At 40.9% G+C, this 27,494-nt stretch overlaps 2 protein-coding genes across 4 annotated transcripts in view; both read left to right on the top strand.

Annotated features, from left to right (window-relative positions):
• Positions 1-22,110, top strand: part of MAMDC2 (MAM domain containing 2) — a 60,936-nt gene extending 38,826 nt beyond the window's left edge. For 2 of the 3 annotated variants that reach the window (XM_060690539.2, XM_087886156.1), the window contains 8 exons: positions 1,784-1,877; positions 3,755-3,901; positions 5,749-6,014; positions 15,174-15,267; positions 16,995-17,147; positions 17,593-17,852; positions 19,562-19,646; positions 20,796-22,110. In XM_060690539.2, coding sequence (XP_060546522.2) covers positions 1,784-1,877; positions 3,755-3,901; positions 5,749-6,014; positions 15,174-15,267; positions 16,995-17,147; positions 17,593-17,852; positions 19,562-19,646; positions 20,796-20,860 — 1,164 coding nt within the window. In that variant the 3' untranslated portion in view covers positions 20,861-22,110. The remainder of the gene's footprint in view (positions 1-1,783; positions 1,878-3,754; positions 3,902-5,748; positions 6,015-15,173; positions 15,268-16,994; positions 17,148-17,592; positions 17,853-19,561; positions 19,647-20,795) is intronic. The other variant, XR_015732245.1, reaches the window with a different exon arrangement.
• Positions 22,111-25,963: 3,853 nt separating this feature from the next.
• SMC5 (structural maintenance of chromosomes 5) overlaps positions 25,964-27,494 on the top strand; it is a 40,977-nt gene continuing 39,446 nt past the window's right edge. The window contains exon 1 of the mRNA XM_034410262.3: positions 25,964-26,369. Within this exon, the coding sequence (XP_034266153.2) occupies positions 26,191-26,369 (179 nt within the window). The 5' untranslated portion in view covers positions 25,964-26,190. The remainder of the gene's footprint in view (positions 26,370-27,494) is intronic.

Below are 27,494 nucleotides of genomic sequence, written 5' to 3'. Positions count from 1 at the left end.
GGAAGTGGTAAGTGAGCACCTGTCTACCCTAGATGAGTTCAAATCACCAGGACCAGATGGATTACACCCCAAGGTTCTGAAGGAACTGGCAGACGAGATCTTAGAACCACTGAATTATATCTTTCAAAGATCCTGGAGCACCGGGGAACTGCCAGAGGACTGGAAAAGAGCTAATGTAATTCCCATCTTCAAAAAAGGAAAAAAAAAATAGATCCAGGAAACTAGACCTATGAGCTGGCCTCAATACCAGCGAAGATTCTGGAAAAGATAATCAAGCAACGAATCAGAGAACACTTAGAAGCAAACAAAGTAATAACCAAAAGCCAACATGGGTTTGTCAAAAACAGATCATGCCAGACTAACCTTATTGCATTCTTTGACAAAGTGACAAAATTAGTAGACCAGAGGAATGCTGTTGGTGTAATATACTTGGACTTCAGTAAGGCATTTGATAAAGTAGACCATACCTACTACTTGATAAAATAGAAAAGTGTGGGTTAGATAGCATCACCACCAGATGGATTTGTAACTGGCTGACCAACTGCACTCAATGTGTAGTCCTCAGTGGAACTGCTTCTACATGGAGGGAATTATGCAGCGGGGTACAGTACCAAGGCTCTGTTTTAGGCCCAGTACTCTTCAACATCTTCATCAATGATTTGGACAAGGGGATAGATTGGGAACTCATCAAATTTGCAAATGATACCAAACTAGCAGGAATAGCTAACACTCCAGAAAATAGGCTTAAGATACAGAAGGATCTTGACAGACTTGAACACTGGGCGCTATCTAACAAATTGAAATTCAATGGTGAAAAAAGTAAGGTTCTACATTTAGGCAAGAAAAACAAAATGCACAGATACAGTAAATGTGGTACCTTGCTCAATAGTAGTGAGAGGGATCTTGGAGTCCTAGTGGACAATCATTTAAATATGAGCCAGCAGTGTGCTGCAGCTGCCAAAAAAGCCAACATAGTTCTAGGCTGTATAAACAGATGGATAGAATCAAGATCACGTGAAGTGTTAATACCACTTTATGCCTTGGTAAGGCCACACTTGAAATACTGCATCCAGTTTTGGTCACCACGATGTAAAAAAGATGTTGAGACTGTAGAAAGAGTGCAGAGAAGAGCAACAAAGATGATTAGGGGATTGGAGGCTAAAACATATAAAGAACGGTTACTGGAACGGTTTGTCTAGTTTAATGAAAAGAAGGACTAGGGGTGACATGATATCAGTGTTCCAATATTTCAGGGGCTGCCACAAAGAAGAGGGGGTCAAGCTATTCTCCATAGCACCTGAGGGTAGGACAAGAAGCAATGGGTGGAAACTAATCAAGGTGAGAAGCAACTTAGAACTAAGGAGAAATTTCCTGACAGAACAATTAATCAGTGGAACAAATTGCCTCCAGAAGTTGTGAATGCGCCAACACTGGAAGTTTTTAAGAAGAGATTGGATAACCATTTGTCTGAAGTGGTGTAGGGTTTCCTGCCTAAGCAGGGGGTTGGACTAGAAGACCTCTAAGGTCCCTTCCAACTCTGTTATTCTGTTAAACATAAACATGTTTTTTATTCTTTTTTCTCCCCTTGATCATATTTTAAATTAACCAAATTATTTGAGTCATAAGCAGTAAATGATTTGAGAAAACTACGGCTTCAAACTTTTTCCTTTGTATATAAATAAGGGTTAGCTGGGAATGATTGGATTTGCTTCTTCAAGGCATCTGATCACCAAAATAACATTTTGTATAATTATAATCTAACCATGCTTGGATATTTTTGCAGGTTATTTTTGAAGTTGCTTTCAGCAGTGCCAAAGGAGGATATTTGGCTCTTGATGACATTTCTTTCTCCCCAGTTTTCTGTAGCAATCAAACAGGTACAAGTTTCCCAATGTTCTATAATACACATTTTTCTTTGTCAAATCTTAATTTAATTGCTATTACACATTAAGACAACCCAACATACCTTCACCATCAACAAACATTGGTAATCTCCCTCATATGATATAGTCGATTTAACGTGAGATGGGTAGTATACAAGATAGACCAGGGCTACCAAACTCAAAGCCCAGGGGCTGGATTTGGCTTGCAGGGTGCTTAGATCTGGCCCACAGGGCTGCCCTGGAAACAGTGAAAGATTGGCCTGTGGTACCTCTGCCAATGAAAATGGAGCTAGGTAGGGTTGCGTGTGCCTTTCCTGAGTTCCGTTTTCTCTGGCAAAGGGTTGCAGGAGGCCATCGCAGCTGAAAATGGAGCTTGGGAGCCCATTTTCACTGGCTAAGTGCTCAGGCCACCACCTGTGCCCCGGACATGAGTGACGTCGAGCTGGCCGTGCCCACCCTGGCCCCCTAAGGTCAAACAAGCCTGATGTGGCCACCCATGAAATAAAGTTTGACACTCCTGAGATAGATAGATAGACAGAAAGACAGATAGATACTAGGACATCAATTGTTATTGAGTAAAAAGAGTTCTGCGAACATAAAGGACTTTATCAATAAAAAGGTGCTGTGCACATATTTTTCCCATTACTGGTGAAAAACATAGGAAAGATCCATAAGAAAAAAACATCCTATAAATAATGAGGGACAATCATGATGTCAGGGTTCCAACCAATGCCCTAATAAAATCAGGAGCCTCAAGCCATTTTGCAAGAAAAATCCAGTTGTTTATTAGGAGCGCCATGTCGGCACGCCTAAATGAAGCCAACTCTGACTTCACCTAGTTCGCACCTTGCCTCTGACTCTGTTGCCCCCTCCCCCCAGGGTGTGTCACCAGTCACATTCCCCAACGAAGCAATTTCGCGGGTCTTAGAAGTCACTTTCTGGCCGTTGCGGGTCTCCATGGAGATGGCCTTGACTTGGGCCGGCTAGGATGTGTTTTGTTTTGACTGAGGTGTGAATTCCCATCCCCTTGCCTATGGCAACTCGGGAGGTCAGGAAAGCTTCGCGAGTTGACACACACAACACAAGCTTTATCTGAACAAATTATTGATGAACTTTTTTGAATGGATATAGCCAGTCATAAACTGTATCTCTAGCCATCTGTATGTTGTAGTCTTGTCTGCAGTCCACATTCCTCATCTTCTTACTGGAATTGAGTTAGGATATTAAAGAGATACCTTTTAAAGCAAAATGATGCAATTCACAAAATGGAGCTCATTACAGTATAAATAGATGTATAATTCATAGTGTTTTCATCTCAGAAATTATGATTAAAATGCTTTGCATCTCCCACATGATGAATAAAGATGTCTGTATTTGGGTAATGTTGAGTATATAAAAAATGAACAAGCTGTGCAGCTTGTGCAATGTTAAGGAAAGCAGTATTTTTAAAAATTGCTTTTTTAAAACAATTGAACATTACTGGTAGAAATATTATTACTGAGGTAATAACAGATACTGAATATAGACTCATTGTACATCTTCCATGGTTGTATTATCCACTTTTCTTTTTTATTTGATATAAATTATTTCCACTGGACAATGCAAGTTACTTTCACTGAAAATAAGATTATCAGAGACATTTCCTTTTCTGGCCTTGTATTTACGTGTGAATATGTGGGTAGAGGAAATCTTTTGGTTCTATGGGAATCTTTAATTCTCTTTTGGATATGTTTTATTCAAGGTTTCTATCCATAACTGCTATTAACGGACAAACAGCTTGATTCCTTCTTACTGATTTTACTAGTATTTATCAACTTACTCTTTCAAGTATGCAGTTTCAATTATCTTCCATTTGATCTGTTATCCCTTAGGCACGTCCTTCATTCCCTTACAGGCAAGTTGCACTTTTGAGGATAATTTTTGCCATTTTTATCAAGATTACAAGGATGGTCCTGGTTGGAGCAGGATAAAAGTGAAGCCTAATGCATATAGACCAGGTGACCACACTACTGGCACGGGTAAGTAAACATTCTTTATTGGAAGATATATAGGGTGGGTAAGTTAACTTCTTCAACATGCTGAATTCAACCCGAATCTCCTGAAGCTTTGAGGGAAATCTGGACATTTCAGCAATTTCTTGACAGGCTTGAGCCACTACAGGATGTAGAAAAAAAAATCTTGAGTGTCTTAAAGAAAGAGCCTTAAACAAAATACTTGAAGTAAGAATCCTGGGATTTATTCAGTTGTTCTGCTTTGGTATCAGACTGTGTATGTGACTTCAGATCATACGAAGAGATGCAGTAATAAATGTAACTCTGCAAACATTATGAAACTTGGATCACCTAGTGCCAGCTTCACATAAATTTAGATGAAGTATTATTTCAGAAATCTCAAAAGCAAGATCTCAGTTTAAAGAGTTTTCACACATGGGGCTCCCCCCTCCTACTAGAAGTGATTACATGCTGACAAATAGGAAAGGAGTGGCGGAGATGATATAAGCCTGCTATATAAATTCACTGAGAAAAGAGCTACTGGCCAAACTTCAAAGTCTGATATTCCAGTTCACCTCCAAAATAGCTTTTCTATTAAAAGAATAATTGTGGTGAATTGCTTCATTTCGAATCAAGACATTAATCATTAATATGATAAATGACATAGCAGTATATACGAAACAGTTTCAGCTGGACCCATATACATATATTGATGTCTAGTTTTGTGCAAAAGTGCTGTTTATGTCTGAAGATCTAATAATGAGTTTCAGAAAAAGAGGGGGGATGTTGTTTGTTTTTTAATGGTCTGCTCATTGAAAAATTCAGAGGAAAATTAAATTGCAGGCAGTCTTTGACTAACAGTCATTCATTTAGTGACTGTTTGAAGTTACAACCCCACTGGAAAAAGTGATTTATGATAGTTTTCACACTCATGACTATTACACATCCCCCTGGCGAAAAGGTAAAGGTTTCCCTCTCAGTCTGATTCTGGGGCACGGTGTTCATCTCCGTTTCTTGGCTGAGGGAGCCAGGGTTGTCAGAAGACAATTTCCATAGTCATGTGGTCAGCATGGTTATAGCCAAAGGCGCACATAACATTGTTACCTTCCCATCGTAGCGGTACTTATTAATCTACTTGCATTTGAATGCTTTTGAACTGGGGCAAGTAATGAGGAGCTCACCCTATTGTGCAGAGTTTGAGTCTTGAAACTGGGCTGTTAGCTCTCCAGTTGACAAGCTCAGTATCTTTAACCACTGAACCATCATTCCATGGTCACATGATCAAAATGTAGGCGCTTGGCAATTATCATGTACTTATGAAAGCTGCACTGTCCCCAGACATGTGATCACCGTTTGTAACCTTTTCAGCCAGCTTCTGAAAAGCAAAGTCAATGGGGGAAACCAGATTTGCTTAATGACTGCATAATAACGGTAGTGATTCGTTTAACTGTGGCAAAAAGTCATGGAATGGGACAAAAATCACTTAATTGCTTTGCTTAGCAACAAAAATGTTGGGCTCAATTGTGGTCATAAACTGAGGATTACCTGTATATGTAACCTAATTACCTAATTATCATTCCTATAATTATGACAATATTGAAACAATATTAGTCTTAAAAGGTGGGTAAACTTTAACTATAAAAATAACATGTATTTAATCTCTGTAACACCTGGAAAACAGCAACTAAAAATACCCAAGCCTGGAAAGATTATTTAAGGTATTTTTGCACAAAATGGCTCTTTAGAGACATGGTTTTACTGTATATAGCAGCCCTAGCTTGCAGACATGCCAGTGGAAGTCCAATATAATACCTAGAAATATCCCAGAAGGAGTAAATTGCTTGAAATGATTTAAACATTGCATTGCATTTCAGGTTTCTATTTGCTGGCAAATACAAAGTTTACATCGCAACCTGGATATATTGGCCGCTTATATAGTCCAACACTGCCAGAAAACTTACAATATTGTCTGAGATTTTATTATGCTTTGTTTGGCTTTTTCAAAATGAGAGATTCTCTGGCTGTTTATATCTTTGAAGAAAACCATATTGTTCAAGAAAAAATCTGGTCTGTCTCAGAAACTCCCCAAAGAGTCTGGACTCAAGCTGAAATCACCTTCAGAAAGCCCATGCCTTGCAAGGTAACAACCAATGTTTTCTGTCTCAGATACTGTTATTTTCAGTTTCTCCTAAATGAGTCATAACGACTCTGTGAAAAAAGGGCAAAAGGATTTGTTCATCTTCTGTCTTTTCCAGTAAAAGTCAGTACAATTATCCTGACAGATGGTAATGTGACCACAGATAGAAGGGCAGTCACTATATGGTTTGTGTGGCAGGAGGTTGTATAGGGGAAAAAAATCAATTAATTAAATAAAAATGCAAGTTTTAATTTTGATGGTGTTATCCGCTTCTGGAAAGAAGAGTTCTGGCATTGTTTGTTTAGATTCATTTAGTTAAATTAGAACTTGAAATCCTACTAACAGTTTGCATGACAAAAATATCAGTGGAAATGCTGCACCCAGACACTGAATAGTATACAATACTAAAATCACATTATGATCATTTTTTGTGACATACGTTGTCTACTTATTCACACCAGACGTATTTGAAACTTTTGTTGACTAAGAAGACTATGTAATTTGGGACCATGTTATTATAAATGAAAAATTTGAAAGTAACCTCATGTAGCCACATATTACACTTACTTCATCTGAAGATCAGTTCATATGCAAATATGTCATTCATACTGAAGATATTAGTAGGTTTATGACATTTTTAAACTGTACCAGAGAGAAGTGCATACATCTTGTTTTAATAATTTTGACCCAAATGGAAAGCAAATTTAAAATATTAATGCCAATTGTGACAAATGTATTAATAATGTGCTTTGTGTGCATAGAGTAAAATGAATAGCTACTTCCATGGCTGCTAATGTAATGTTTGCTTATATTATCTGGGAATATATGTTGCAGATCAAAAGATTCTAAGTTTAGAATCTTTATAGCAGTCCACTATATAGCATAAATACTGGTAGATCACAACCAACATTTACTTCATCTTCCCTGCAGCTGATTTTATGCAACTTTGATTTTTCCTTTCCAAGTGTCTATAGAAATAGTAAACACCCTCAGCAGCCAAGTTGAGTCTTGGCCATCCTTGAATGTCACATAGCACAAGAGAATAAGATCTTTCCATTGCATTCTTCTACAGCTTCTCCAATTTAAGAATTGCAGCCATCAGAAACTCTTTGATAATGTATTTTATTCTTCATTTTTCCTCAAATAAGAAATAGTGAATATTTAATATTCAGTCTTTGTCATTTCAGCTGGAAAAGCTGTAAAGCATGGTTTCCAGGGATGAGTTCATTTTGGAGTATCTATTTGAAATTAGCTCTCTAAACCAATTACTGGCACTACAATATTTAATATAGAAGAAACTGGCCACTAACATTAATGAGCTACTTGAAAAACACCATTTTAGAACATTTGTGTAATTGCTTTGTGTAATTAAATCAAATGCAATAAACGTAAAACAAAAAATAGATAATTTATATTATTTATATTCATTTTTATTATACCTCAGGTTGTCTGTAACAAAATCTTAATTCCTAGTATAAAAGAACACACTCCTTGCTATTATGTGCTTTTTCTAGAATTCAGGGAATTTTTTTTCTAGAAAGCAAGTATAAAAAGGACATTAATTCATTGAAATACTGAGTTGCTTATGAAATTTCAGCCATTGATAGAAGAGAATATTTGTATCTTGGGATTGAACTTTAAGTCCTTGGTACTCTATGTGCTTGATGGTTTTCTTGCAGGCATTTCGTTACCAAACTAGGTTATCTAGTTTAGTAATGAAATGTCTGCAAGAAAACCAAGTTCAGAGAGCGCCAAGGACCATAATTTCAGCCATGTTTGAACAATGTTGCTTTCTGCAGAAACAATAATATAATCACAATAAAATTGTAAAACAATTTTACAAACTTTTGTAAAAGAACTTCAATATCATTTCTATATACAGTTCTGGCTGGAAACCAATTTGTTTCCATAATGCTTTTAACCAGATAAATTTGCTATTGTAATTGCTTTTAGTTGTGTTTTTTAGACATTTCTTTGTAAGTTTAAGTTAGAGGGAGGGAGGGAGGGAGGGGGAGAGAGAGAGAGAGAGAGAGAGAGAGAGAGAGAGAGAGAGAGAGGGGGAGGGAGGTAAATCTAAGTGTCATCTGCTATGGGGGATGTTATGAGTACAACTCTTTCCTGAAGAAGCCCCTTCCTTATAGGAAGCAGATTATCTAGATCTCTACCAGTAAGGATTCTGATCTGGTCATGGAATGGAAATGGCATTGGTTACTCTGATTGAAAGTTATTTTTGGACCTAGATGGTAGGGAATTGAAAGATCCTTCTGGCAATACCCAAAAAACTGCCTACATACAATTCCAATAGCTGCCATTTGAAAAGAAAAATAAAACAAAATTACCTACCGTAGTCAGGTAATGAAACATCTGCAAGCAAACTATCAAGCCAGAGAGTATCAAGGACTCCACAGATCATTATTGTGTTCTTTTGAGGAAAGTCTCAAATGCCTGAATAATATTTCTACTTCAATTGTTTGTATACTGATTTCACCTACAGAACAAATATAATTTGAAATAATAACCTCAAATATAAATATTCTATACATGTTTCAAGTTCTAGTAATACCATAGAAAGGACGTTGTCTCACCTGAACGTCCATTTTCGATGTGCTGCGACTCCAATCCATGGACGGGTAGCTTCTCCTTAGTTGCTGGGCAGAACTGAGTGCTGATCTCCTTCCTGCAAACTGGCCACGCCCACGCTGTCCAATCAGCTCCAGTCTTTCCTCACGAAGGCGCTAGAACACAACTTGAATAACTCAAACTGGAACAATAAACACAACTGTCACAAGTCCAAATCTAGCAGAAGCCCAAGGGTGGGTATGGATTGGAGTCGCAGCACATCGAAAATGGACGTTCAGGTGAGACAACGTCCTTTTTCCACTGTGCTGCTCCTCCAATCCATGGACGGGATGTACCCAAGTTCACTGCTCAGGGAGGGGGCTGTCTGCTCTCAGAGTCCTGGGCTGTGGCCACCTGTTGTAAAACCCTGCGACCAAAGGAAGCTTCAGCCGAAGCATACAAATCAATTTTATAATGTCGAATAAACGACGAAGCGGAGGACCAGGAAGCCGCCCGACAAATCTCCAGAACCGAAGCTTGTGTAGTCCAAGCTGCCGTGGCGGCCGCACTCCTAGTAGAGTGAGCATAAATGTGTGAAGGACGAGGTCGGTCTTGAACGTTGTAGGCAGTCGCTATGCAGGCCTTGATCCAGCGGGCTACGGTAGCTGTCGATACTTTCCGCCCCATTGAAGAAGGATGAAAGGAAACAAACAATGCCTCGGTTTGTCGGAAGGATTCTGTACGCCTGATATAGCGACGAAGAGCGCGACGCACGTCCAGAGTGTGCCATAGAGTCTCTGACGGGTGATGAGGATTCGGACAAAAGTCGGGTATTATCACCTCCTGGGTTCTGTGAAACAGCGAATTGACTTTTGGTACAAACGCTGGGTCCAACCTCAGGACAACCCTGTCGCTGTGAAAAATACAGAGTTCTTTGCGTATGGATAGAGCGGCGAGTTCCGACACCCGCCGCGCGGACGTGATCGCCAGAAGAAAGGCGACTTTGAAGGTAAGAAATTTCAGAGATATAGATGCTAAAGGTTCAAACGGTGTTGAAGTTAGAGCTTTAAGAACTAGTGGAAGGTCCCATGAAGGGTACCTATGCACCACTGGTGGTGAGATGTTAGTGGCACCGTGCAAAAACGCCCGGATTCTGGGATTCAAAGAGAGAGAGCGGTGGCGCTCGCAGACGATAACAGTGGAAAGTGCAGCCACCTGGCGTCTCAACGTCGCTGGGGCGAGGCCTTTGGAAAGGCCATCATGTAAGAAGTCCAACACATCTGGGATATCTGGAGAGGTGGGGTCCACATGGTGCCCCAGGCACCAGGTTGTAAAGGCACGCCACGAAGCCTCGTAAATTCGTGTCGTGGAGGGACGTCTGGCTGATTGAATCACAGAGATGACCCCAACGGACAGTCTGTCCTTCTGTAACTGGAGCCGCTCAAACGCCAGGCGGTTAATCGGAGCCATTGCGGATCTGGGTGGACGACGACCCCCTGGCTTAGCAAGTCCGTCCGGACCGGTAACGTCCAAGGCGGGGCGATGGAGAGTTCCAGTAGATCCGCATACCAGGGTCTCCGAGGCCATAGCGGGGCTATCAGCAACAGCTCTGCACCTTCTCGGATCAGTTTCCGAATTAAGCGAGGGATTAAAGGAATTGGGGGAAAGGCATAAAGAAGTCCGGTGGGCCACTGGCAACGTAGCGCGTCGCTGCCCTCTGATCGTGCGCTTGGATAGCGTGAGTAGAAGCGGGGTAGCTGGGCGTTCTGGGCTGTGGCAAACATGTCTACCTGAGGTCGGCCGAACCTGTGTGTCAGCTGCTCGAAGATGGCGTGGTTCAGGCTCCACTCCGCAGGGTCGATGTGCACCCTGCTTAGCCAGTCTGCCTTCACGTTGGACTGTCCCGAAATGTGGTCTGCCACCAGAGATGCTGTGTGGAGCTCCGCCCAGGCTAACAGTCTCTCGGACTCCATCATCAAGGCCCTGGAGCGTGTGCCCCCCTCTCGATTTATGTGTGCCTTGGTGGTGATGTTGTCCGTTCGGACCAGCACATGTTGTCCCTCTAGAACGTGACGGAAGTGGCGTAATGCGAGGCGAACAGCCCTCAATTCCAGCCAATTGATGCTGTTCGCCTGCTCCGCCTGAGACCACTGACCTTGTACCACCGCGTCCTGTAGGTGGGCACCCCAACCCCGAAGACTTGCGTCTGATGTCAGGACCAGTCGGTTGGGTTCGAGAAACAGACACCCCTTCTGAAGTGCGGGAGACCTCCACCACCGAAGAGATAGGCGAACCTGAGGAGGTAAGACAATCGGAAAACTGGAGGTGCTGCGGCCCTGTCTCTGAAAGGGAAGTAGTCGCCACTGCAGGGGGCGGGCATGCCTGCGAGCCCACGGCACGATGGATATGCAGGACACCATCTTCCCTAGCAGTTGAGATAAGAGGAGTAGTGGCACTTTCCTCTGGTCCTGTACCTGTGTGACCATCGTTCTGAGGTCCTGAATGCGGGTCGGGGACAAAAAGACCTGGCCCAGTTGTGAATCGATTATCGCTCCCAAATGTTGGAGGCGGGTCGTTGGGTACATATGGCTCTTTTGACGGTTGATGGAAAAACCGTGGGCCTGGAATATCTCCAACACCAACTTCATGTCCTTCATTGCTTGATCCGGGGAATGCGACATGACGATGATATCGTCCAGGTAACACATTAAGCGGATTGCGTGAGTCCTGACCGCCGCTGCCACTACCTCCACCAGTTTGGTGAAGGTCCTGGGCGCCGATGATAACCCGAAAGGCATCGCGCGGTATTGATAGTGGTGGTTGTTGTAGGTAAACCTCAGGTAACGACGGTGGGCCGGATGTATTGGGACATGTAAGTAGGCCTCGCGCAGGTCCACAGATTGTAGAAAGTCGTTGGGTCTGACAGCCGTCAGAATCGAACGAAGAGACTGCATCTTGAACCTGCGATACCGAACATATCGGTTGAGTCCTTTTAGGTTCAAGATGGCTCTGTGACCCCCCGATGACTTGGGCACCAGAAACAAGGTAGCGTAAAATCCAGTGCATTCCTGTCCCTGGGGCACCGGCTCTATCGCTTTGATTGAGAGAAGATGGAATATCTCCGAGTCCATGAGTTTCCTCTTTAGGGAACAATGCGGGACAGGACAGGTGCGAAACCTGATGGGTGGAGTGGAGTGGAATTCGATGCGAAGGCCCTGCTGGATCGTGGACCTGATCCAGGCGTCCGATGTTGAAAGGTCCCACTGGAGGTGGAAGAGCTGGAGTCGACCCCCAATAGGACCTGACTTGGGGGCGTCACTTGCCCCTGCGAGCCTGTCGGTAACTGGATCCTCGGAAGGGGCGCTTTGGCTGGGACTGGCCCCTGGACCTGTCTCGGAATTGATGCCTGTCGGTGGTCCTATCCGAAGACTGGAAATATGGTCGAGATAAGTAGGGTCCGCCTGACCCTGAGTAGGCCCGAAAGGGCTGACGCTGAGAGTAAGGGGTGTATCTCCTCTCAGGTCTACGAAAGGAGGACGGGAGGACTTTGCGTTTATCCTTGTCCTCTATCAAGATAGGTTCGAGTGCGGCACCAAAGAGAGAAGGAGCTGAGTAGGGGGCCGACGCCAACTTCCATTTAGCTCTGGCATCCGCTCTCCAGTTACGGAGCCAAAACAAACGGCGATTTGTCACAGATGCTGCCATGGATCTGGAGGCGAATTTGGCCGCTGTGAGCGAGGCGTCGGCTGAATACTCCGTTGCGGCCACTAACTTATTAATGTCCTGATGTAGCCGTGTATCATCAGGAGGTAATCTCTCCTGCAATTGCCTGAGCCAGATTAAAGCAGCGCGATTAAAAAACGATGTTGCTGTGGCCGCCTTTATTGCCCAAGCCGCCGCCTGGTGCGCTTTCCGAAATCCGAGCTCCATTTTACGGTCTTCAGCCCTGAGACCATCCACAATGTCTGAGGTCAATAAAGAAGAGGTGGACAGACTAGCCACTGGGGAATCCACCAAAGGTAAGGCCAATGTATCTTCTAGTTCTTTTGCGGAAGCATAAAGCCGTTTATCTATGCCACTGGGTGAAGATAAGGAGCCAGGTTGGCCAAAGGCAGAATTGATGACATTCGAGAATAACGGTGGGTAAGGAATGACGTCTTGATCCGGTTTTGACACGTGAAAAAGAGCATCATGTGGAGTTGATGATGATGATTGAGAAGTACTGTCCGGTTGCTCCGAAATGCCAAACTTTGTGGTGATTTTGGCTTTGTGGAGCAAGGATTTAAATACAGAAGGACGGAAGAGACTAGTGAAGACAGGTTTATCCGGTGGGAGTCCTTCGTCCTCCGAAAATTCAACGTCCTCCGGGCAAATCTCTCCTGATTCAAATTCATCCGAGGAATCATCATCTTTCTGGTGAGTAGTAACATGTACAGGTCTGGGTTCAGCACGAGCTGGAACCGGTGGATCAATTGGATGAGGAGCGGCACCCACTGCTCCCTGCTGTATTCCAGCTGCAAGAATCTTAGCCAACGCATCCGACAAGGCTGCTTGAAAATTAACTGGATTGTCCGATGTTTCAGGTCGAAGACCAGCAGCCGTCGGTGTAAAGGTCGCTTCAGGTAGACGACGTTGAGCAGAAGAACCGGCTGGTACGGATTGGTGTGACACATCAGGCAGTGACATAGACACGCCCCTGGAGTGGCAAAGGTTGGAAAGGGGTTGCAAAGTCTCTCTGCCTGAATTGGGTCTCACTTGAGAGGCTCTGGAAGGACCTGCTCCATCATCCATGGTGGAGGGCTGTCCCTGAGTCGATAATTCCTGTCGTGCCCTTTCAAACTGTTTTTCCAAAATTTGATGTCTGCGTTGCTCAGCCCTTGTAGACCCTTTGCGCTGTCTGGTCTTGGCTTTGCTTGTACGAGCCTGCTGTTGAGGTCGTGGAGGGGAGCAGTCTAAATCAGAGTCAGAAGATAGAGGAATATCCGCCATATTGATTGACAGGAGGGCGAAATAAGGCAACTGACCAGGACTCTCAACAGTTGAGTGTGTGTGTCCCGCAGATTAAGCAGCACTAGGCTCAGAAGTCGCTGAGCTCTGGCTTTAGGGCAGACAGGCCTCAACACAGGGTGGTAGAGATAGAAAATTCCACCCTGAAAGAGCCCCTGGAGAAGTGGGTCAAAGGCTCAGAAGCCGCTGAGCTCAAGCCCGTAATATATTAGCCCTGCGATTGTTTATAGCCACCAAAGCAATCCCAGGGTTTTGTAAGGGCCCGCAATCTTTCACAAAATGGCCGCCGCCGCCTCTGTAATGGCGGCCGTCGCTCCGATGTCTGTCCCGGCGGGAAACTCTGACAGAAGGCAAAGGGCGCCCTTGCGCCTGATCGCTCCTCTTCGCAGCCAAGCCAACACAGCCGTGATCGTGCCCGCGAAGCAGCGCCTCCCCGACTTGCGATCCGGCGAGAAGCGGCTATAGGGATGCCGGGCGCGCGAAGCGCCTCTCAGCTGTTCGCTCCCTCTCCCGGGCAATTTTAAATTGAGTTCACGGCAACGAAGCGGCAATAAGAACGCCGGGCGCGCGAAGCGCCTCTCAGCTGTTCGCTCCTCTCCCGGCCAATTTAACTTGAATCTTATTGAAACGGAGTCGCCAGTGACTCGCGTTGTGACGACTCCTGACCTACCGCCTCGATGACAATGGCGGCGATCAACGGCGTCCACGCGGATCCGCCCAGCCGGGTCGAATCCGGAGGTCTCTGGCCTAATCAATTAGGCAGGGCCTACGGCCTGGAGCCCCAGGCTCGCGCGCGCCCCAACAGCCTCAAATAAATTGGTGGTTTCAATAAACGAAGGAATGAAGGGGAAGGAGACAAAAATAATAAACCAAAATAATAAACAAGGAATTAAATTCAGTTTAAACTGTAGAGCACTCAGAAAAACAAGTTCTCACAGCAACTGAGTGAGAAAGACTGGAGCTGATTGGACAGCGTGGGCGTGGCCAGTTTGCAGGAAGGAGATCAGCACTCAGTTCTGCCCAGCAACTAAGGAGAAGCTACCCGTCCATGGATTGGAGGAGCAGCACAGTGGAAAATTAGCTAGGAATTTCTTAGCTGTTTCATTAATGAAAAATCTGGATAAGCCAAATTGCTGTTTAATTCAGATTTGTGCTAAAATGGAAATGAAATGAAAATGAATATTTTCTTTACATATAACTGACAAAATAATGCAAGAAATACAAATTGATTGCTTCATGTATTCAGAGCATTTGAGATTGCAAATTAGTTGTAGTAAGCAATACATTTTTCCCACAAATATTGGGAAAATGTTAGCTTCAAGATTTGTCTCTTACTGTCTGTGATATGTACATAGATTGAGAACATTTTGTTTAAGATCATGAGTAAAGTGAATGCATGCCCATATGTACTGACATCCTTTGAAGCAAATTTCAAAGGATGTTGAAGCAGTTCAAGGAATGTGTGTTCAAATATTTAATATGCTTTATAAAGCATCTCTTTCAAATGCTTTATAGAAGTCAACTGATTAAAAGAGCATTTTGGGGGAAATGGGCTTGGAAAAATTAAGATTGACTGTATTTTTGTGCACATTTCAGGTGGTGTTTCTGAGCTGGTGTAGAAACTTTTGGGATTGTGGAATAGTGGCACTAGATGATATATCAGTGAATTTGGGAAGCTGTCATAGTGCTGGTAAAATTAATTACATTTCAAATCTGTAGTATGTATATTTATTACCATTGATGTAAACTTTCTGATATTAGTGATCTGTTTGGTATAACTTTCCCCTAATTTATATATTTGTTTCAGGTTATCATACACTATTCCATATAGATTTAAGTTTAAAAACTATGCTTTTCTCCATTTTAATGGTGTGGATGCAAATTCACAGTTTATTCATGTTTTAGTACTTGAGCAGAGACACATGCATTGGAACTAATAAGAGTACAAAGAGTGTTCAGTATGCCCAAGAAATTCCTATAAAGAAACAGAATTTCTTCTATCAAATTCCAAAACACTCCTATACTTGCTCTTAAAAAAAAATTGGGTAGATCTGCATTTAAATTGGGATTTAGATACAGGGGAAATGGGTACCTTTCATTAGCATAAATGTCCATTATGTCTATGTCTGTCTGTCTCCATATATACAAAATAAGAATCCAACCTACTGTAAGAATTGTCCTGAACGATTGACAGTTACAGGGGCTCCAGAAAGATGCTCCTCATAGTAGTGGTAGTCCCCCAAAATCAGACTAGCGCTATCTCTGATTAGCTTTAGCAAAATACCAAAAATTTAGTTGTATATTGTAGAATTAGCTGTTAATGCCTATATTGATTCAATATGATAGTCCATGTTTTTGTTCCATTATCATGTGATTTGATTGATTTAAGCCATTTTAAATTAGAGTTTTCATGAATGCTTTAGTTATTTTCTATATGCCATGTTTTCCCGAAAATACGACCTACTCGGAAAGTAAGTCGTAGCTTGATTTTTACATGTGTGCCCAATATAAGCCCTACCCCTAAAATAAGCTCTAATTAAGACCACACCCACTCCAGGGTGCACGTGTAAAAATTAAGCTATGGTAGGGATGGGGGGGGGTGGACTACTACTTACCTTCAGACAGTTGCAGCCAGGCCTCACACATCTCTGCCCATTTCTTCTGCAGCCGGCAAGTCTTTCCTAAAAGCCTTTCCTGAAGGCCTCTGTAGCCGGTAACAGAGCTCCGGATTGATCTGGAGCTCTGTCATCGGCTGCAGAGGCCTTCAGGAAAGCCTTGCTGGCTGAAGTTCCTGAAGGCCTCTGACAGTGAAAAGGAGGCCAGGGGTGACACACACAAGTTAGATGAGTCAGTGGACAAATCCCCCCCCCCAAATAAGGTCTAGTGCCTTTTTTTTTGGTGGCAAAAAAATATAAGGCAGGGTCTTATTTTCGGGGAAACACGGTACTTTGTAAATTGCTATGGTCACATTTGGCTGTGACAAGATAAATTAATAAATCCTGAGTAAACTCAAGGTATTGTAGTGAAATTTGAATTAACTAAACCATGAATAGTTACATGGTTTTTCTATTAGTAATTACCTCTTATCTTAGCAATATCCAGCCAAATTATAAAACATGCGACTAAGTAAATGTTATTACTTATAAAGTCTATTTTAAATGAAAAATCATATTTACTTAGAAAAGTAGTATCTGGAATTTTTAGAAAGCAGAAAATATAATGTGGTATTGGTTTTTTAAAAAAAATAATGAGTAAAGGAACATTAAATTAATAAATTCAGATAGAAAAGCAGTTTCTATACCAAGTCCAGTTGAATAAAATGGATAGCCTTATCCATACCAGGAGTTTTACATAGGTCAATTAGATATATTTAAATATACTTAAACATAACTACATTTTACTGTATGTATTTGGTAGATATACCACCTGTTTTTCCTGAAGAATGTACCTTTGAAAAAAACGAGTGTGCATTTACTCTGCAACCAAGAAATCGGCATGGTTGGCATAGGAGGAGAAGTCCAACTCCTACATCTTATACTGGTCCAACAGGAGACCACACTACTGGGGTAGGTAAGTTATAGTTTAAATGATGATAAGACCTAAACAATATAATGAAATATCAAATAAGAATAGTTTTTATTCCAAGATAAGATTTGTAATCTAAATGAGAACACTTGATACTTATTTTTTTCTATTAAACATTCAGATCAGGATTTCCATGCTTAAAAATAGAGAAAACTATTCCTTCATTTTTTAATTTTTATGCTAATAAAATCTTATCCTGAACATTCTTCAATAAATAAGATAATTGTTATGGTACTTTTTCCAGACTTCTCCGATAATTTTGGGTAAGATTTGAGAGAAGTTAATTCATATTGGAAATACGTGTACTTTTGAGGTGTAAAAAAACCTCTCAAAAGTGATGGAAAGGAGACTGTTGTTTCTAGTAAAATTCAGACTCTATATGAATGATAAAATATCTTAAAATATACTTTAATATATTTTCTTTTTGAAGGACATTACATGTATATAGAAGCTTCTAATATGATCTATGGACAGAAGGCACAACTTATTTCAACCTTATTACGAAAGACATTTGGTCATCAGTGCCTTATATTTTTTTATCATATGTATGGACGTGGGACCGGACTGTTAAATGTTTATTTGAAAATGCATGGTTCTAAAAAGGAGATCCTCATCTGGAGAAGACGTGGTGAACAAAGCATCTCATGGTTAAGGGGCCTAATAGAATATACATGTGATAAATCTCATCAGGTAAGTTAACAAGACCTTTATAGGAATCTGTATTTGTTTAACTTATAGCCCAGAAAATTTGGGGAGATAATTTTCCAGTTGACAAGTTTGTTAAATGCTAGTAACAGTCGTAAATTACCCAAGACTTGTAAGGAAAAAATGAGACTGAAGCATGACAATTTAAAATAGCACTGGATAGTCTTCAATTAATTGAGTCTAAACTGATTGTATAAGCAACTAAAATAAGCCTGTCTGTCATTAAAAATCATAGCTGTATCAGATGTGATGCACAGAAATTCTCACGTATTTTTTCCTAAGGTTCTTATTTAATTTGATGGAGAGTTTGTTTTCAAAATTATATTTAGGAGAATTTTTTGTAGCTATTTTCATAGATGCTATGCAATGTTTTTGTCCTTACTTAGGAAGGCGATACTGAAGGAGAGGTTTGTAAAATGCTCCACTCTTCACTGTATAACCGTTTTTCAAGTAGTCTAAAAACTATACACAAAAAAGGAGAAATTCGATAAAACATTTATCCTTTACACTTCACAAATCTAACAAACAATTTCAATCGGCTATTTGCTCATAGTACTAACTATATATATCTCTACCCAGTTTTAATTTAAATGTGTAGATCTAATGTTGTAGAGTTTGGATTTCAGTTACATATAATAGTCTGAAGGAAGAGATGCAGGAATGTAAATGTCAAAGCAACAGTTATATATTTCTTTGAGAAAACAGCCAATGTGGTTCAGTCCAAGTGTGTACAGATCTGTGCTCATGAACCGTCTTTCAATTCCCCAGATTAGAGGGAATCTCCCCAGATTAGAGGGAAAGGAAAGTTATTCTGTTGGGGGAAGAATACATTTTGATGCAACCAAAATTCTTGCTTCTAAAAGTAAATTCTTCTAAAAAATATACGTACAGGTTTGCTCTGAATCTGGAGTAGTGGCCTTCAGGCCTCTAAGTAAATGTAAGGCTGGTGGAGCCTTTACATCCAGCTAATGAAGGCACAGATAGAGGCTCTTCCAGTGAAGTTATTTCTTGTTGAACAAGGCAGAGTACAGAGAATGTGGAATATCATTGCTTTGATGTGTAAGATGGTACTTCTACCCTGAAACCCTTGTCTCTGCTATCAAGTGTCTTATGCGGAGGATAAATAACAACTTTCCCTTTCTCTTCTAATTAAAAAAAAATGAAAATATATGAGAAGAAACATTACATTTTTTTTTAAAAAAAAAAGGTTCACTCATTGAGAGGAAAGATATTAAATAATTCCTGGGAAGGGACAACAGAATATATCTCGAAGGAAACTTATGTGGTAGGATTTTCTTGGCCTCAGTTTGTCTGAAAGATTGGTCAATCTTTATGAAAAGTAAGATTCTCAGGAGAATCTGAGAGAGGAGGAAAGAGGCCCAAATAACACAAAGGTATTAATGGAGCAAATGTAATATTTTAACAGTAAATTTTGAACAGCTGCACATTTTTATTTAATAGGACGATCCTATTCCTAAGGATCGTCAAACTTTCCAGAACATGCCTGGAGAGGGCAGGAGAGATATTCATTTAACAGCTTTCTTCTACTCCATTTAGTTATAATTTACTGTTTTTTGAGAGACAGCAAAAATGTACATACCTATATGGAAATTACTATCTTGTATGTACAGTACTTTATACATTTCTATAAAATCAAACTCTATTCATAAATTATGCTTTTTTAAAAAATGCAGATTATATTTGAAGCAATTCGTGGAATATCAATAAGAAGTGACATTGCTATAGATGACATTTCATTTCAGAGAGGACCTTGTAAAGGTAAAATTAATTTGATTGAATTTGTGGTGTGTGTGTGTGTGTGTGTGTGTGTGTGTGGTTTGAGGTCCTGGGGGGAAAAAAAAGTGTGTGAGAGAGAGATTTATACCCTCTCTTGGGCCCCACCATGGAGCTTCCTGTTCCTGTGTAAGAAATGTATTCTGATTGGTTGTCAGACTCCCATGGGGCTATGCAGGGGTAACTTTGTAGGTTGTCTCAGGCCTGGTTGAATCTTGCTGGGTGATGATGTAATGAAGGGGCTTTGGGCAATTCCTATTATGGCTTAATGGCTTTGTCCTGGTTTTGGATCTTGAGTGAGGGCTAATCCTATCATGTGTTGTAGATAAGCTGCCCAGCCTTTGTCTTGTAGATAGGTTGGCACCAAAATATCTGCTGGTGTGGGGGCAGGGAGCTAGACATATGTATTTCTCCTCAGCGGGTATTTTCCTACGTAAACCAAGATTTTCAAATGCAGCCATAGCTCAGTGAAATCCCATCCACTAGTTCTAGGCTTTATCAGACAGCAAGTAAGCAGTTTGCTGACTTTTGGGAGACTAATATAGATCTATTTCGGACTAATTAGTCCTCATCAGTTAGGCACACCCTCAAGTCAAGTATCTGATAAAGCCTAGAACTAATGGATGGGATTTCACTGACCTATGGCTGCATTTTGAAAATCTTGGTTTACTTAAGAAAATACCCGGCCGAGGAGAAATACACATAAAGGGCCTACGATAAGAGAAGAAAACATATGTACTGTATGTATGTATATATGTATGTATGTATGTATGTATGTATATGTATATGTATATGTATACTGATTATATATATATATATATATATATATATATATATATATATATATATATATGTATATATATATATATATATGTATATGTATAAAATTTTAAAACAAAAGAGAAAACTGTTCAAGCAAGTGTTTCTTTATAGATTTACAAAGATGATATATTTATCAGAAGTCCACAAAACCATTCTTGAGCTAAAGCTCTTTCATTATTTCTACTTTAATACTCATGAAAGAAAGGATACCTAAGCTTTAGACTATCCTTCCCTGCATCTTAGCACAGTCAAAATGACTTTTATCTGTAAAGTAATATGCAGATTTTTCTAATATTCTTTCTGTCCTCTTAGAAATGGAAGAAACTATACTACAATCATCAGGATATTCTGCTGATTTCAATGAAATAGAGTACTGAACTCCGCAGAAGCCGATGGAATATCAGTGCTTTCTCTACATTACAAACTGCACAAACTTGTCCAAACTATCAAATTTAAAGATAACTACTGGATTATTTTGTAAAAGACACAAAGGCACAGTAATTGCTGAGGAAAGATTTAGTGCCTTGCTTATGAAGTTATTAACTCAGGGTTTCTCTCACTTTGTTTTATGCATTTTTTTTGCATGTGACATCAATTATTCTAAGGAGGTATTGAATTTGCAGCCAATTTGCAAAAATCAATATAGATTTTTAAAGAAGAATTTTCAGCCATATATATAAAGTAAAATGGACACAATCTGTCATTGTGTTAATAAAATCTGCATTCAATGAATGCCTCGTTGGCAAATAATGGATTTGGTTAAAAATTCTGAAATAACAAAATTTATAAACACTATTAACATTTTATATGTTGTTTGCAAATGTTTCTATTATTATTTAGGAAGACTAATATCTGTTGGAATCTTTTTGATTGTGCCAAATATCATGGAATCTTATGCATGTCCACTCAGAAATTCATGGCACTGAGCTCAATGACAGTGACTCCCAGATGATGTGCATAGATTTGCAATTTAAGGGTCTCACCAATAAGATATTTTAATTTTTGTGCTGTTTTTTTGCTAATAATTATTATAATGAATCCATTTATCCAGGCTGCAGCTGACAGATAAAATCTATGTAAGTGTTCTATAAAAAATATAATGCAGTACACCAATATTGAACAACATACATATGAGGAAACTGTTTGGAATGCAATTTTTTAAAATATATTAGTGGTTTGATAGACTTGTCAAGAACGACTTTAAGTTTAACTTTAACCACAAAATATTATATTCCTGTTTGAAACAAATGATACCCATTTGAATGTTGAGTGTGTGATAGGTATAGAGGGACATGCATTTCATACATGTATATGTGTGTACAAATGCTTTTTCTATAATTTTAATTGATCTAATAAAATGTGTTTTTAATTCACTTTAACTCTACCTGTGGCCAGAAATGTATTTTTTTAAAAAATAAAATTGATGTTTCTTCCACAATCATCCTACAGTGGAAACTGCCAGACCAGACTGCTTTAATTAGCTAGCTATGAAATGTATATGAAAAAAAATATGGTCTGTAATGTAAACATAACTTGCCAATTGCTGTAGTAAACAATTCTGTTAATATTATGTACCTGGCTTTGTTGCCATTCATATGAAATCCAGATTAAAGTAATTTACACCCACCATTGGGACTGGAACCTCGTCATTAAGTAAAGAAATAGTTAAGCAAAACATCCACATAATCACTTTGCTCAATGGTCACAATACTGACTTTCATAGTAGTGGCTGTTAAGTAATCTCATGGAACGTTAACTGGAGCATGGAGTAACTTGTGGTGTGGGAGGCTTGGGGAGCTTAGTGCCCAGAGGTGCGTGGAAACCTGTTGCAGGCTGGGAGGTCTAGGCCTTCTCCCCCATCTCATGCTGAGTTGCCTGAACCCTTCCCCACCCACTACACCTGGGTCCATTTACCTTTGTGTTGTTTTTCTGACAGGCATGCCCAGCTGATACAGGGTGTGGCCTTCTACAGAGACCACCTCATGTCAAGTGGGCCCAATTCTCACCATCCCTCAGAACCTTCCTTCTCCAAATTGTGCAATTTGGAGAAGGGGCGTTTCAAATGATTGCAAGAATGATCTGCAAGATTATCTGTATTAACATCTTCCTAGGAATGTAAGCCTGCCTGATTTATGCTCATTATGCCATTGAATGAGTGTCATGTCAAGTACTGGGATTACACTAACATCTAACATTTCCTCCAGCGTTTCCAAAATCTCTAAAAAATTTCTAAAATCTCCCATAATTCTTTGGAATCTGCAATTTGCATAAAGTCAATAGGAAAGAATAGAGTGTGCATATACCATTCATCCAAGCAGTGAATTAACATTATTGGATGTAAAACCTAGATCTTTTATATCCAATTCAGATAGATACCCATTTTTCCATTATTTTGTTCCACAAAATATTATTAGTACAGTAGTTGTGTTAATACCATTCACTGCAGTGTTTCTAATAATTTTATTTTATTGCATTACACATTTAAATAGAATTACATTTTTACATCATTTATTATAGGCCCGTGATGGCAAACCTATGGCACGCGTGCCACCTGTTGCATGCGTAGCCATATCGGTGGGCACGGAAGCTCAGCTGATTTTCGGGCCTTCTGGGCCCACTGGAAGTAGGGAAACAGGCTGCCTCTGGAGGGCCTGGGCGGGGGGGGAGAGGGAGGTGCGTTTTTTTCTCTCACCAGGCTCCAGAGCCCTTCTAGGAGCTTGGGGAGGGTGAAAACAGCCTCTCCACCCCGGAGGCCCTCCAGAGGCTGGAAACAGCCCGTTTGCCAACTTCCGATGGGACCGGAAGTTAACAAATGGCCTGGGAAGAAAGAAAAACGGGCCTTCCGGTCCCATCGGAAGTTGGCAAACTGGCTGTTTCTGGCCTCCGGGGGGGGGGGTTGGGGACGGCTGTTTTCACCCTCCCCAAGCTCCTAGAAAGGCTCTAGAGCCTGGGGAGAGAGAAAAACATGCCTACCAGGCCCACCGGACCATCTCGTGTCAGAAGCAGGGGGGTGACGGGGGGGTCACGCGTGCATGAGTGAGACATATAGAATTATGGGTGTGGGCACATGCATGCGCGAATTCCCCCTCCCGGCATGCAATGGCAAAAGGTTAGCCATCACTGTTATAGGCTGTCATTATATTCCACCATTTTTTTGGGTCAAAAATAGGAAGTAAATGGTTTAATTGTTCATACATTTCTTTCTTGCCTGTGATATTCTCCTGACATCTAGTGGAGATTTAAAAAATAACACCCTCTAGTTTAATAATTTACGAACTTGCAAAAATCCTGTATGTTCTGATTTTTCAAAAGAATAGTAAGTCAACAGTGCCTATTTGTTATAATGTAGCACAGAGAAAGAAAAAGTATACATATACTGTATACATACATACATATATATATATATAATATAATATAATGGATTATATATATGTGGATTGGTCCATGACTGTAATAAAGATTGAACTGAATTGGATCAGTACCATCTGTGATAAGGGTGAAAACTGCAAATCACATCCCTTCCACATTAGTATACATATAAAAGGGCAGAGCTTGCATCACAGTACGATATCTGCCATCTTGCCTTTTTTACACTTCTATGAATATTGTATCATTAATTTAATTGATTAATTAATTTTCTGTTAAATGCCACATCCTGGTCATTTCAGAATCTAAATTTATCCTAAAGCACCATAACAGAAAAGGCATACTTCTTTGATCCCACTAGATGACATATTTAGCTGAAGAGATCAGGAGCATTCCCATTCTGTCTCACCCTAAATTGGCAGAGTGGATGGGCTCCTGGTCCCTTCAATTAATCAATGTGATCTATCAGAACTTAGAAAGTTACTTCTGTTACAGTATCTGCAAGCTAGAAAAGACATCTATAAAATTTACCATGAAGGTGTTTTCAAAGTCATTGAAAACTTGGCTCTGGTCCCAGGTTTTGAGGTAGGATGGCTATTTATCCCATTGTTTTTCCCTTGGGGTGTTGTGTTCCCTCCTTTCAGAGATTGGGAAACTCATGGTCTTGTTTTTAATTCCTTTTATTATGTAATCCATTTGTCTGGAGTCAAATGGCCTTGACATTCTACTAATTAAGTAAATTTATAAGAGCTAGATTCCTTTTTCTGTGTAGTGCTTTCCTCTTGCTGCACACAAATAAAAGTGGGTATTGAAATAATGGAAAGCACAGATGGGTAGAATTAGGTGATTTATAAACAAAAGTATGTAAGGGTTATGTGCCAAAAACAATAATTCACTTTTATCATTAACCTTTGAATATTTCCAGTATCTTCCTTAGAGCCCATTAAATCCAGATAGACATAACATCATTAACTGAAACAAAAATGGGCAGATAGAAGTAAAATAAACTCCACAATGAAGATAGGAACATACTAATACTTTTCATTCCTTTCTGTCTTAATATGCTTACAGGACTGAAAGTCTTAACTATAATCAAGGCATTGGTATTATGTTTACTAGAAGCTTAACAGTGCCTGAAAAACTAGGCTAGTTTTAATCTTGATTGCAACCTCCACTCCAGAATGAGATAAGCACATGTGCAGGAAAATAAAAGAAGTGAACTGAACTTTTGTTAGAAAAAAAAAGGAGGGAGCAAAAAGCCATTTTTTCTCCCATCATTTTTACTCCCTTTTTTTCCTATCAAAATATCGATTCACCTTTATCTTTCCGCACATGATCTTGTCTCATGCTGGCTGGGAGATTCTGGGATTTGAAATTCACAGGTCTTAAAATATTGCCAAAGTTGAACACCTCTGGTCCAAATATTTTAGAATATAATCCCAATTAACCAGTGACAGAATAGTTTACAAATCTGGAGGACATGAAGCTGGGGAAAAATGATGCACACAAAATACTTTCCCATGGAAAGCCAAATTGCCTTAGTTTATCCTAAACTCTGAGAGGACAACAACAAAAAAAAGCAATGGAAGTCTTGGCTAGATAAGGATCACATAAATGTGGTGATGCTTGTGTTCAACCCCATCCTCTGCCATAGTTACTTCTGTTAACGCTCATTGATAATTGTGATTGGCAATCCTATTCTGCACTGACATGGGTTGGTTTAGAAACTATGTATTCTTTGTCAGTTTTGTACGATACTCATTTTTTTCCCTGCTCCCAACTAGCGCGCCTACCTACCCCCTTTCCTAATCACAAGCAACTACTTTTGGTTCATCAGGGAGAGGCTTTTTCTAAGCGGGCCAAAAATTCTCCCTCGTATAAATTGGGGACGACCGCTAAGGTAGCAACAGAGCAAGTTTCTGCCGTCCAAATCTACTAATCCTAATTCGTAATGTATTTATAATGTCTACTACAAATTGTTAAGGAGTAAGGCTTGATTTGCAAAACGGCTTCCAGAACAGCTCAAGGTTTCACGGAGAAACGCCCCACTGGTTTTCGCACCCAGTAAAAACGCTCGTTCCCGCCCTTGTTTTCCTCACCATCCAATACACATTGAGATCTCTTGAGCTTCCTTCCCGGCCGGTATGCAACAGAAAAAAAGAGGAAATGGTGTCCTGTTTTCTTCTAACGGAAACACTCACGAGACGGGGGATTGTGGTAACCAATGACATTCGCCGGCAGCCTAACGAGAGATCAGAGCAACCAATGGGAATCGAGCGCGCACTGTCGCTCGCCTAGCCCATCTTAGAATTCGCATTAGTTGTTGCGGGAGGCGGCAAAGATGGCGGCCTCTGCCAAGCGTAAATCTGATGATACTGAGGCGGCGGGGAGCAGCGACGGCAGGACTCGCTCTAATAAACGAACCTCGAGGGAAAGCCAGTCGCGATCGGGCGATCGACGAAGCGCGAGTCCAACGTTCGTCGAGGGCGCTATCGTGAGAATCTCCATGGAAAACTTCTTGTGAGTGCGAAAGGCACACGGGCAGCGGCTCTACGGCTGGCCAATAACAGTGGAGGGGGGGGGAGAGGAAAAAAAAGGCGCAGTGGGTGTGGCCTCTTTCAAGGCCGAGAGGCGGGGCTTTCTATTTTCTCGGGAAACTTTTTCTCCCGCGACCGGAGGGTTCGTGGGGACCCTCGTGGGTTCGGTGGGTTCTTCGGTGGTATCCCTGGATGGTGTTTTGCCCGGGCGCTCTCAGCCTTGCTTACCCTAAATCCAAGAGGGCCCTAATGCCTTCTTTTGTTCCCAGCAGTAGTTGCCCCATCACAAAAATCAGGTTCATCTTCATACACTTTACCTCAGATCCTAAGAGCGTTCTAGAGACGTCCCATGGCCTTTAAATGGAAAGGGAGTAATTGCTTGGAGTCGAATAGAGAGTCTGTAGTGCCTAGTAGTGGGTCGGTAGCCCACGGTTTCTGATTTCCCCTTGCCGCCTGTACAGTCGTGCCCCCACTGGCCATCTATACAACGGGGGACTCTCAACTTTCCTCAGGAAGGGACGAACAGGGAGTCAATCAAACAGAATAGAGCCGGAAGGGACCTTGGAGGTCTTCTAGTCGAACCTCCTGCTTAAGCAGGAGATCCTATACCATTTTGGACAAGCGGCTGTCTTCTTTAAAACCTCCAGTGATAAAGCACCCACAATTTCTGGAGGCAACTTTTTCCACTGCTTAATTGTTATCACTATTAGGAAAGGTTTTTTCCTTAATCCCAGGTTGCTTCTCTGCTTGATTATTTTCCATCCATTGTTTCTTGTCTTGCCTTCTGGTGCTTTGGAAAACAAGCTGACCCCCTTTTCTTTGTGGCAGCCCTTCAAATACTGGAATACTGCTATCATGTCACCCCTTAGTCCCTTCTTTTCTCTAGACTAGCCATAAGAGACCAGACTAGACTAGACATAGACTAGTTAAAGAGGCTCTGACTCTTTACTGAAAGCAGCATTTTCCAAACCAACATATATTTGATAGTTGTTGAGTATAATTTCTTCTACTTGAAATCAGTATGGCTAGTTGTATTGGATGGAGGTGAAAGTAGTTTTAAGCCACTTTATCGGGAGGGGAGAAGATTGGGGACTCCATTCCAAATTCA

The sequence above is a fragment of the Pantherophis guttatus genome, chromosome 2, assembly GCF_059756535.1.
Source record: "Pantherophis guttatus breed Tessera chromosome 2, ASM5975653v1, whole genome shotgun sequence".
NCBI lineage: Eukaryota > Metazoa > Chordata > Lepidosauria > Squamata > Colubridae > Pantherophis > Pantherophis guttatus.
The sequence above is the reverse complement of the archived record's forward strand: the minus strand, read 5'-3'. Positions and strand labels throughout refer to the sequence as shown.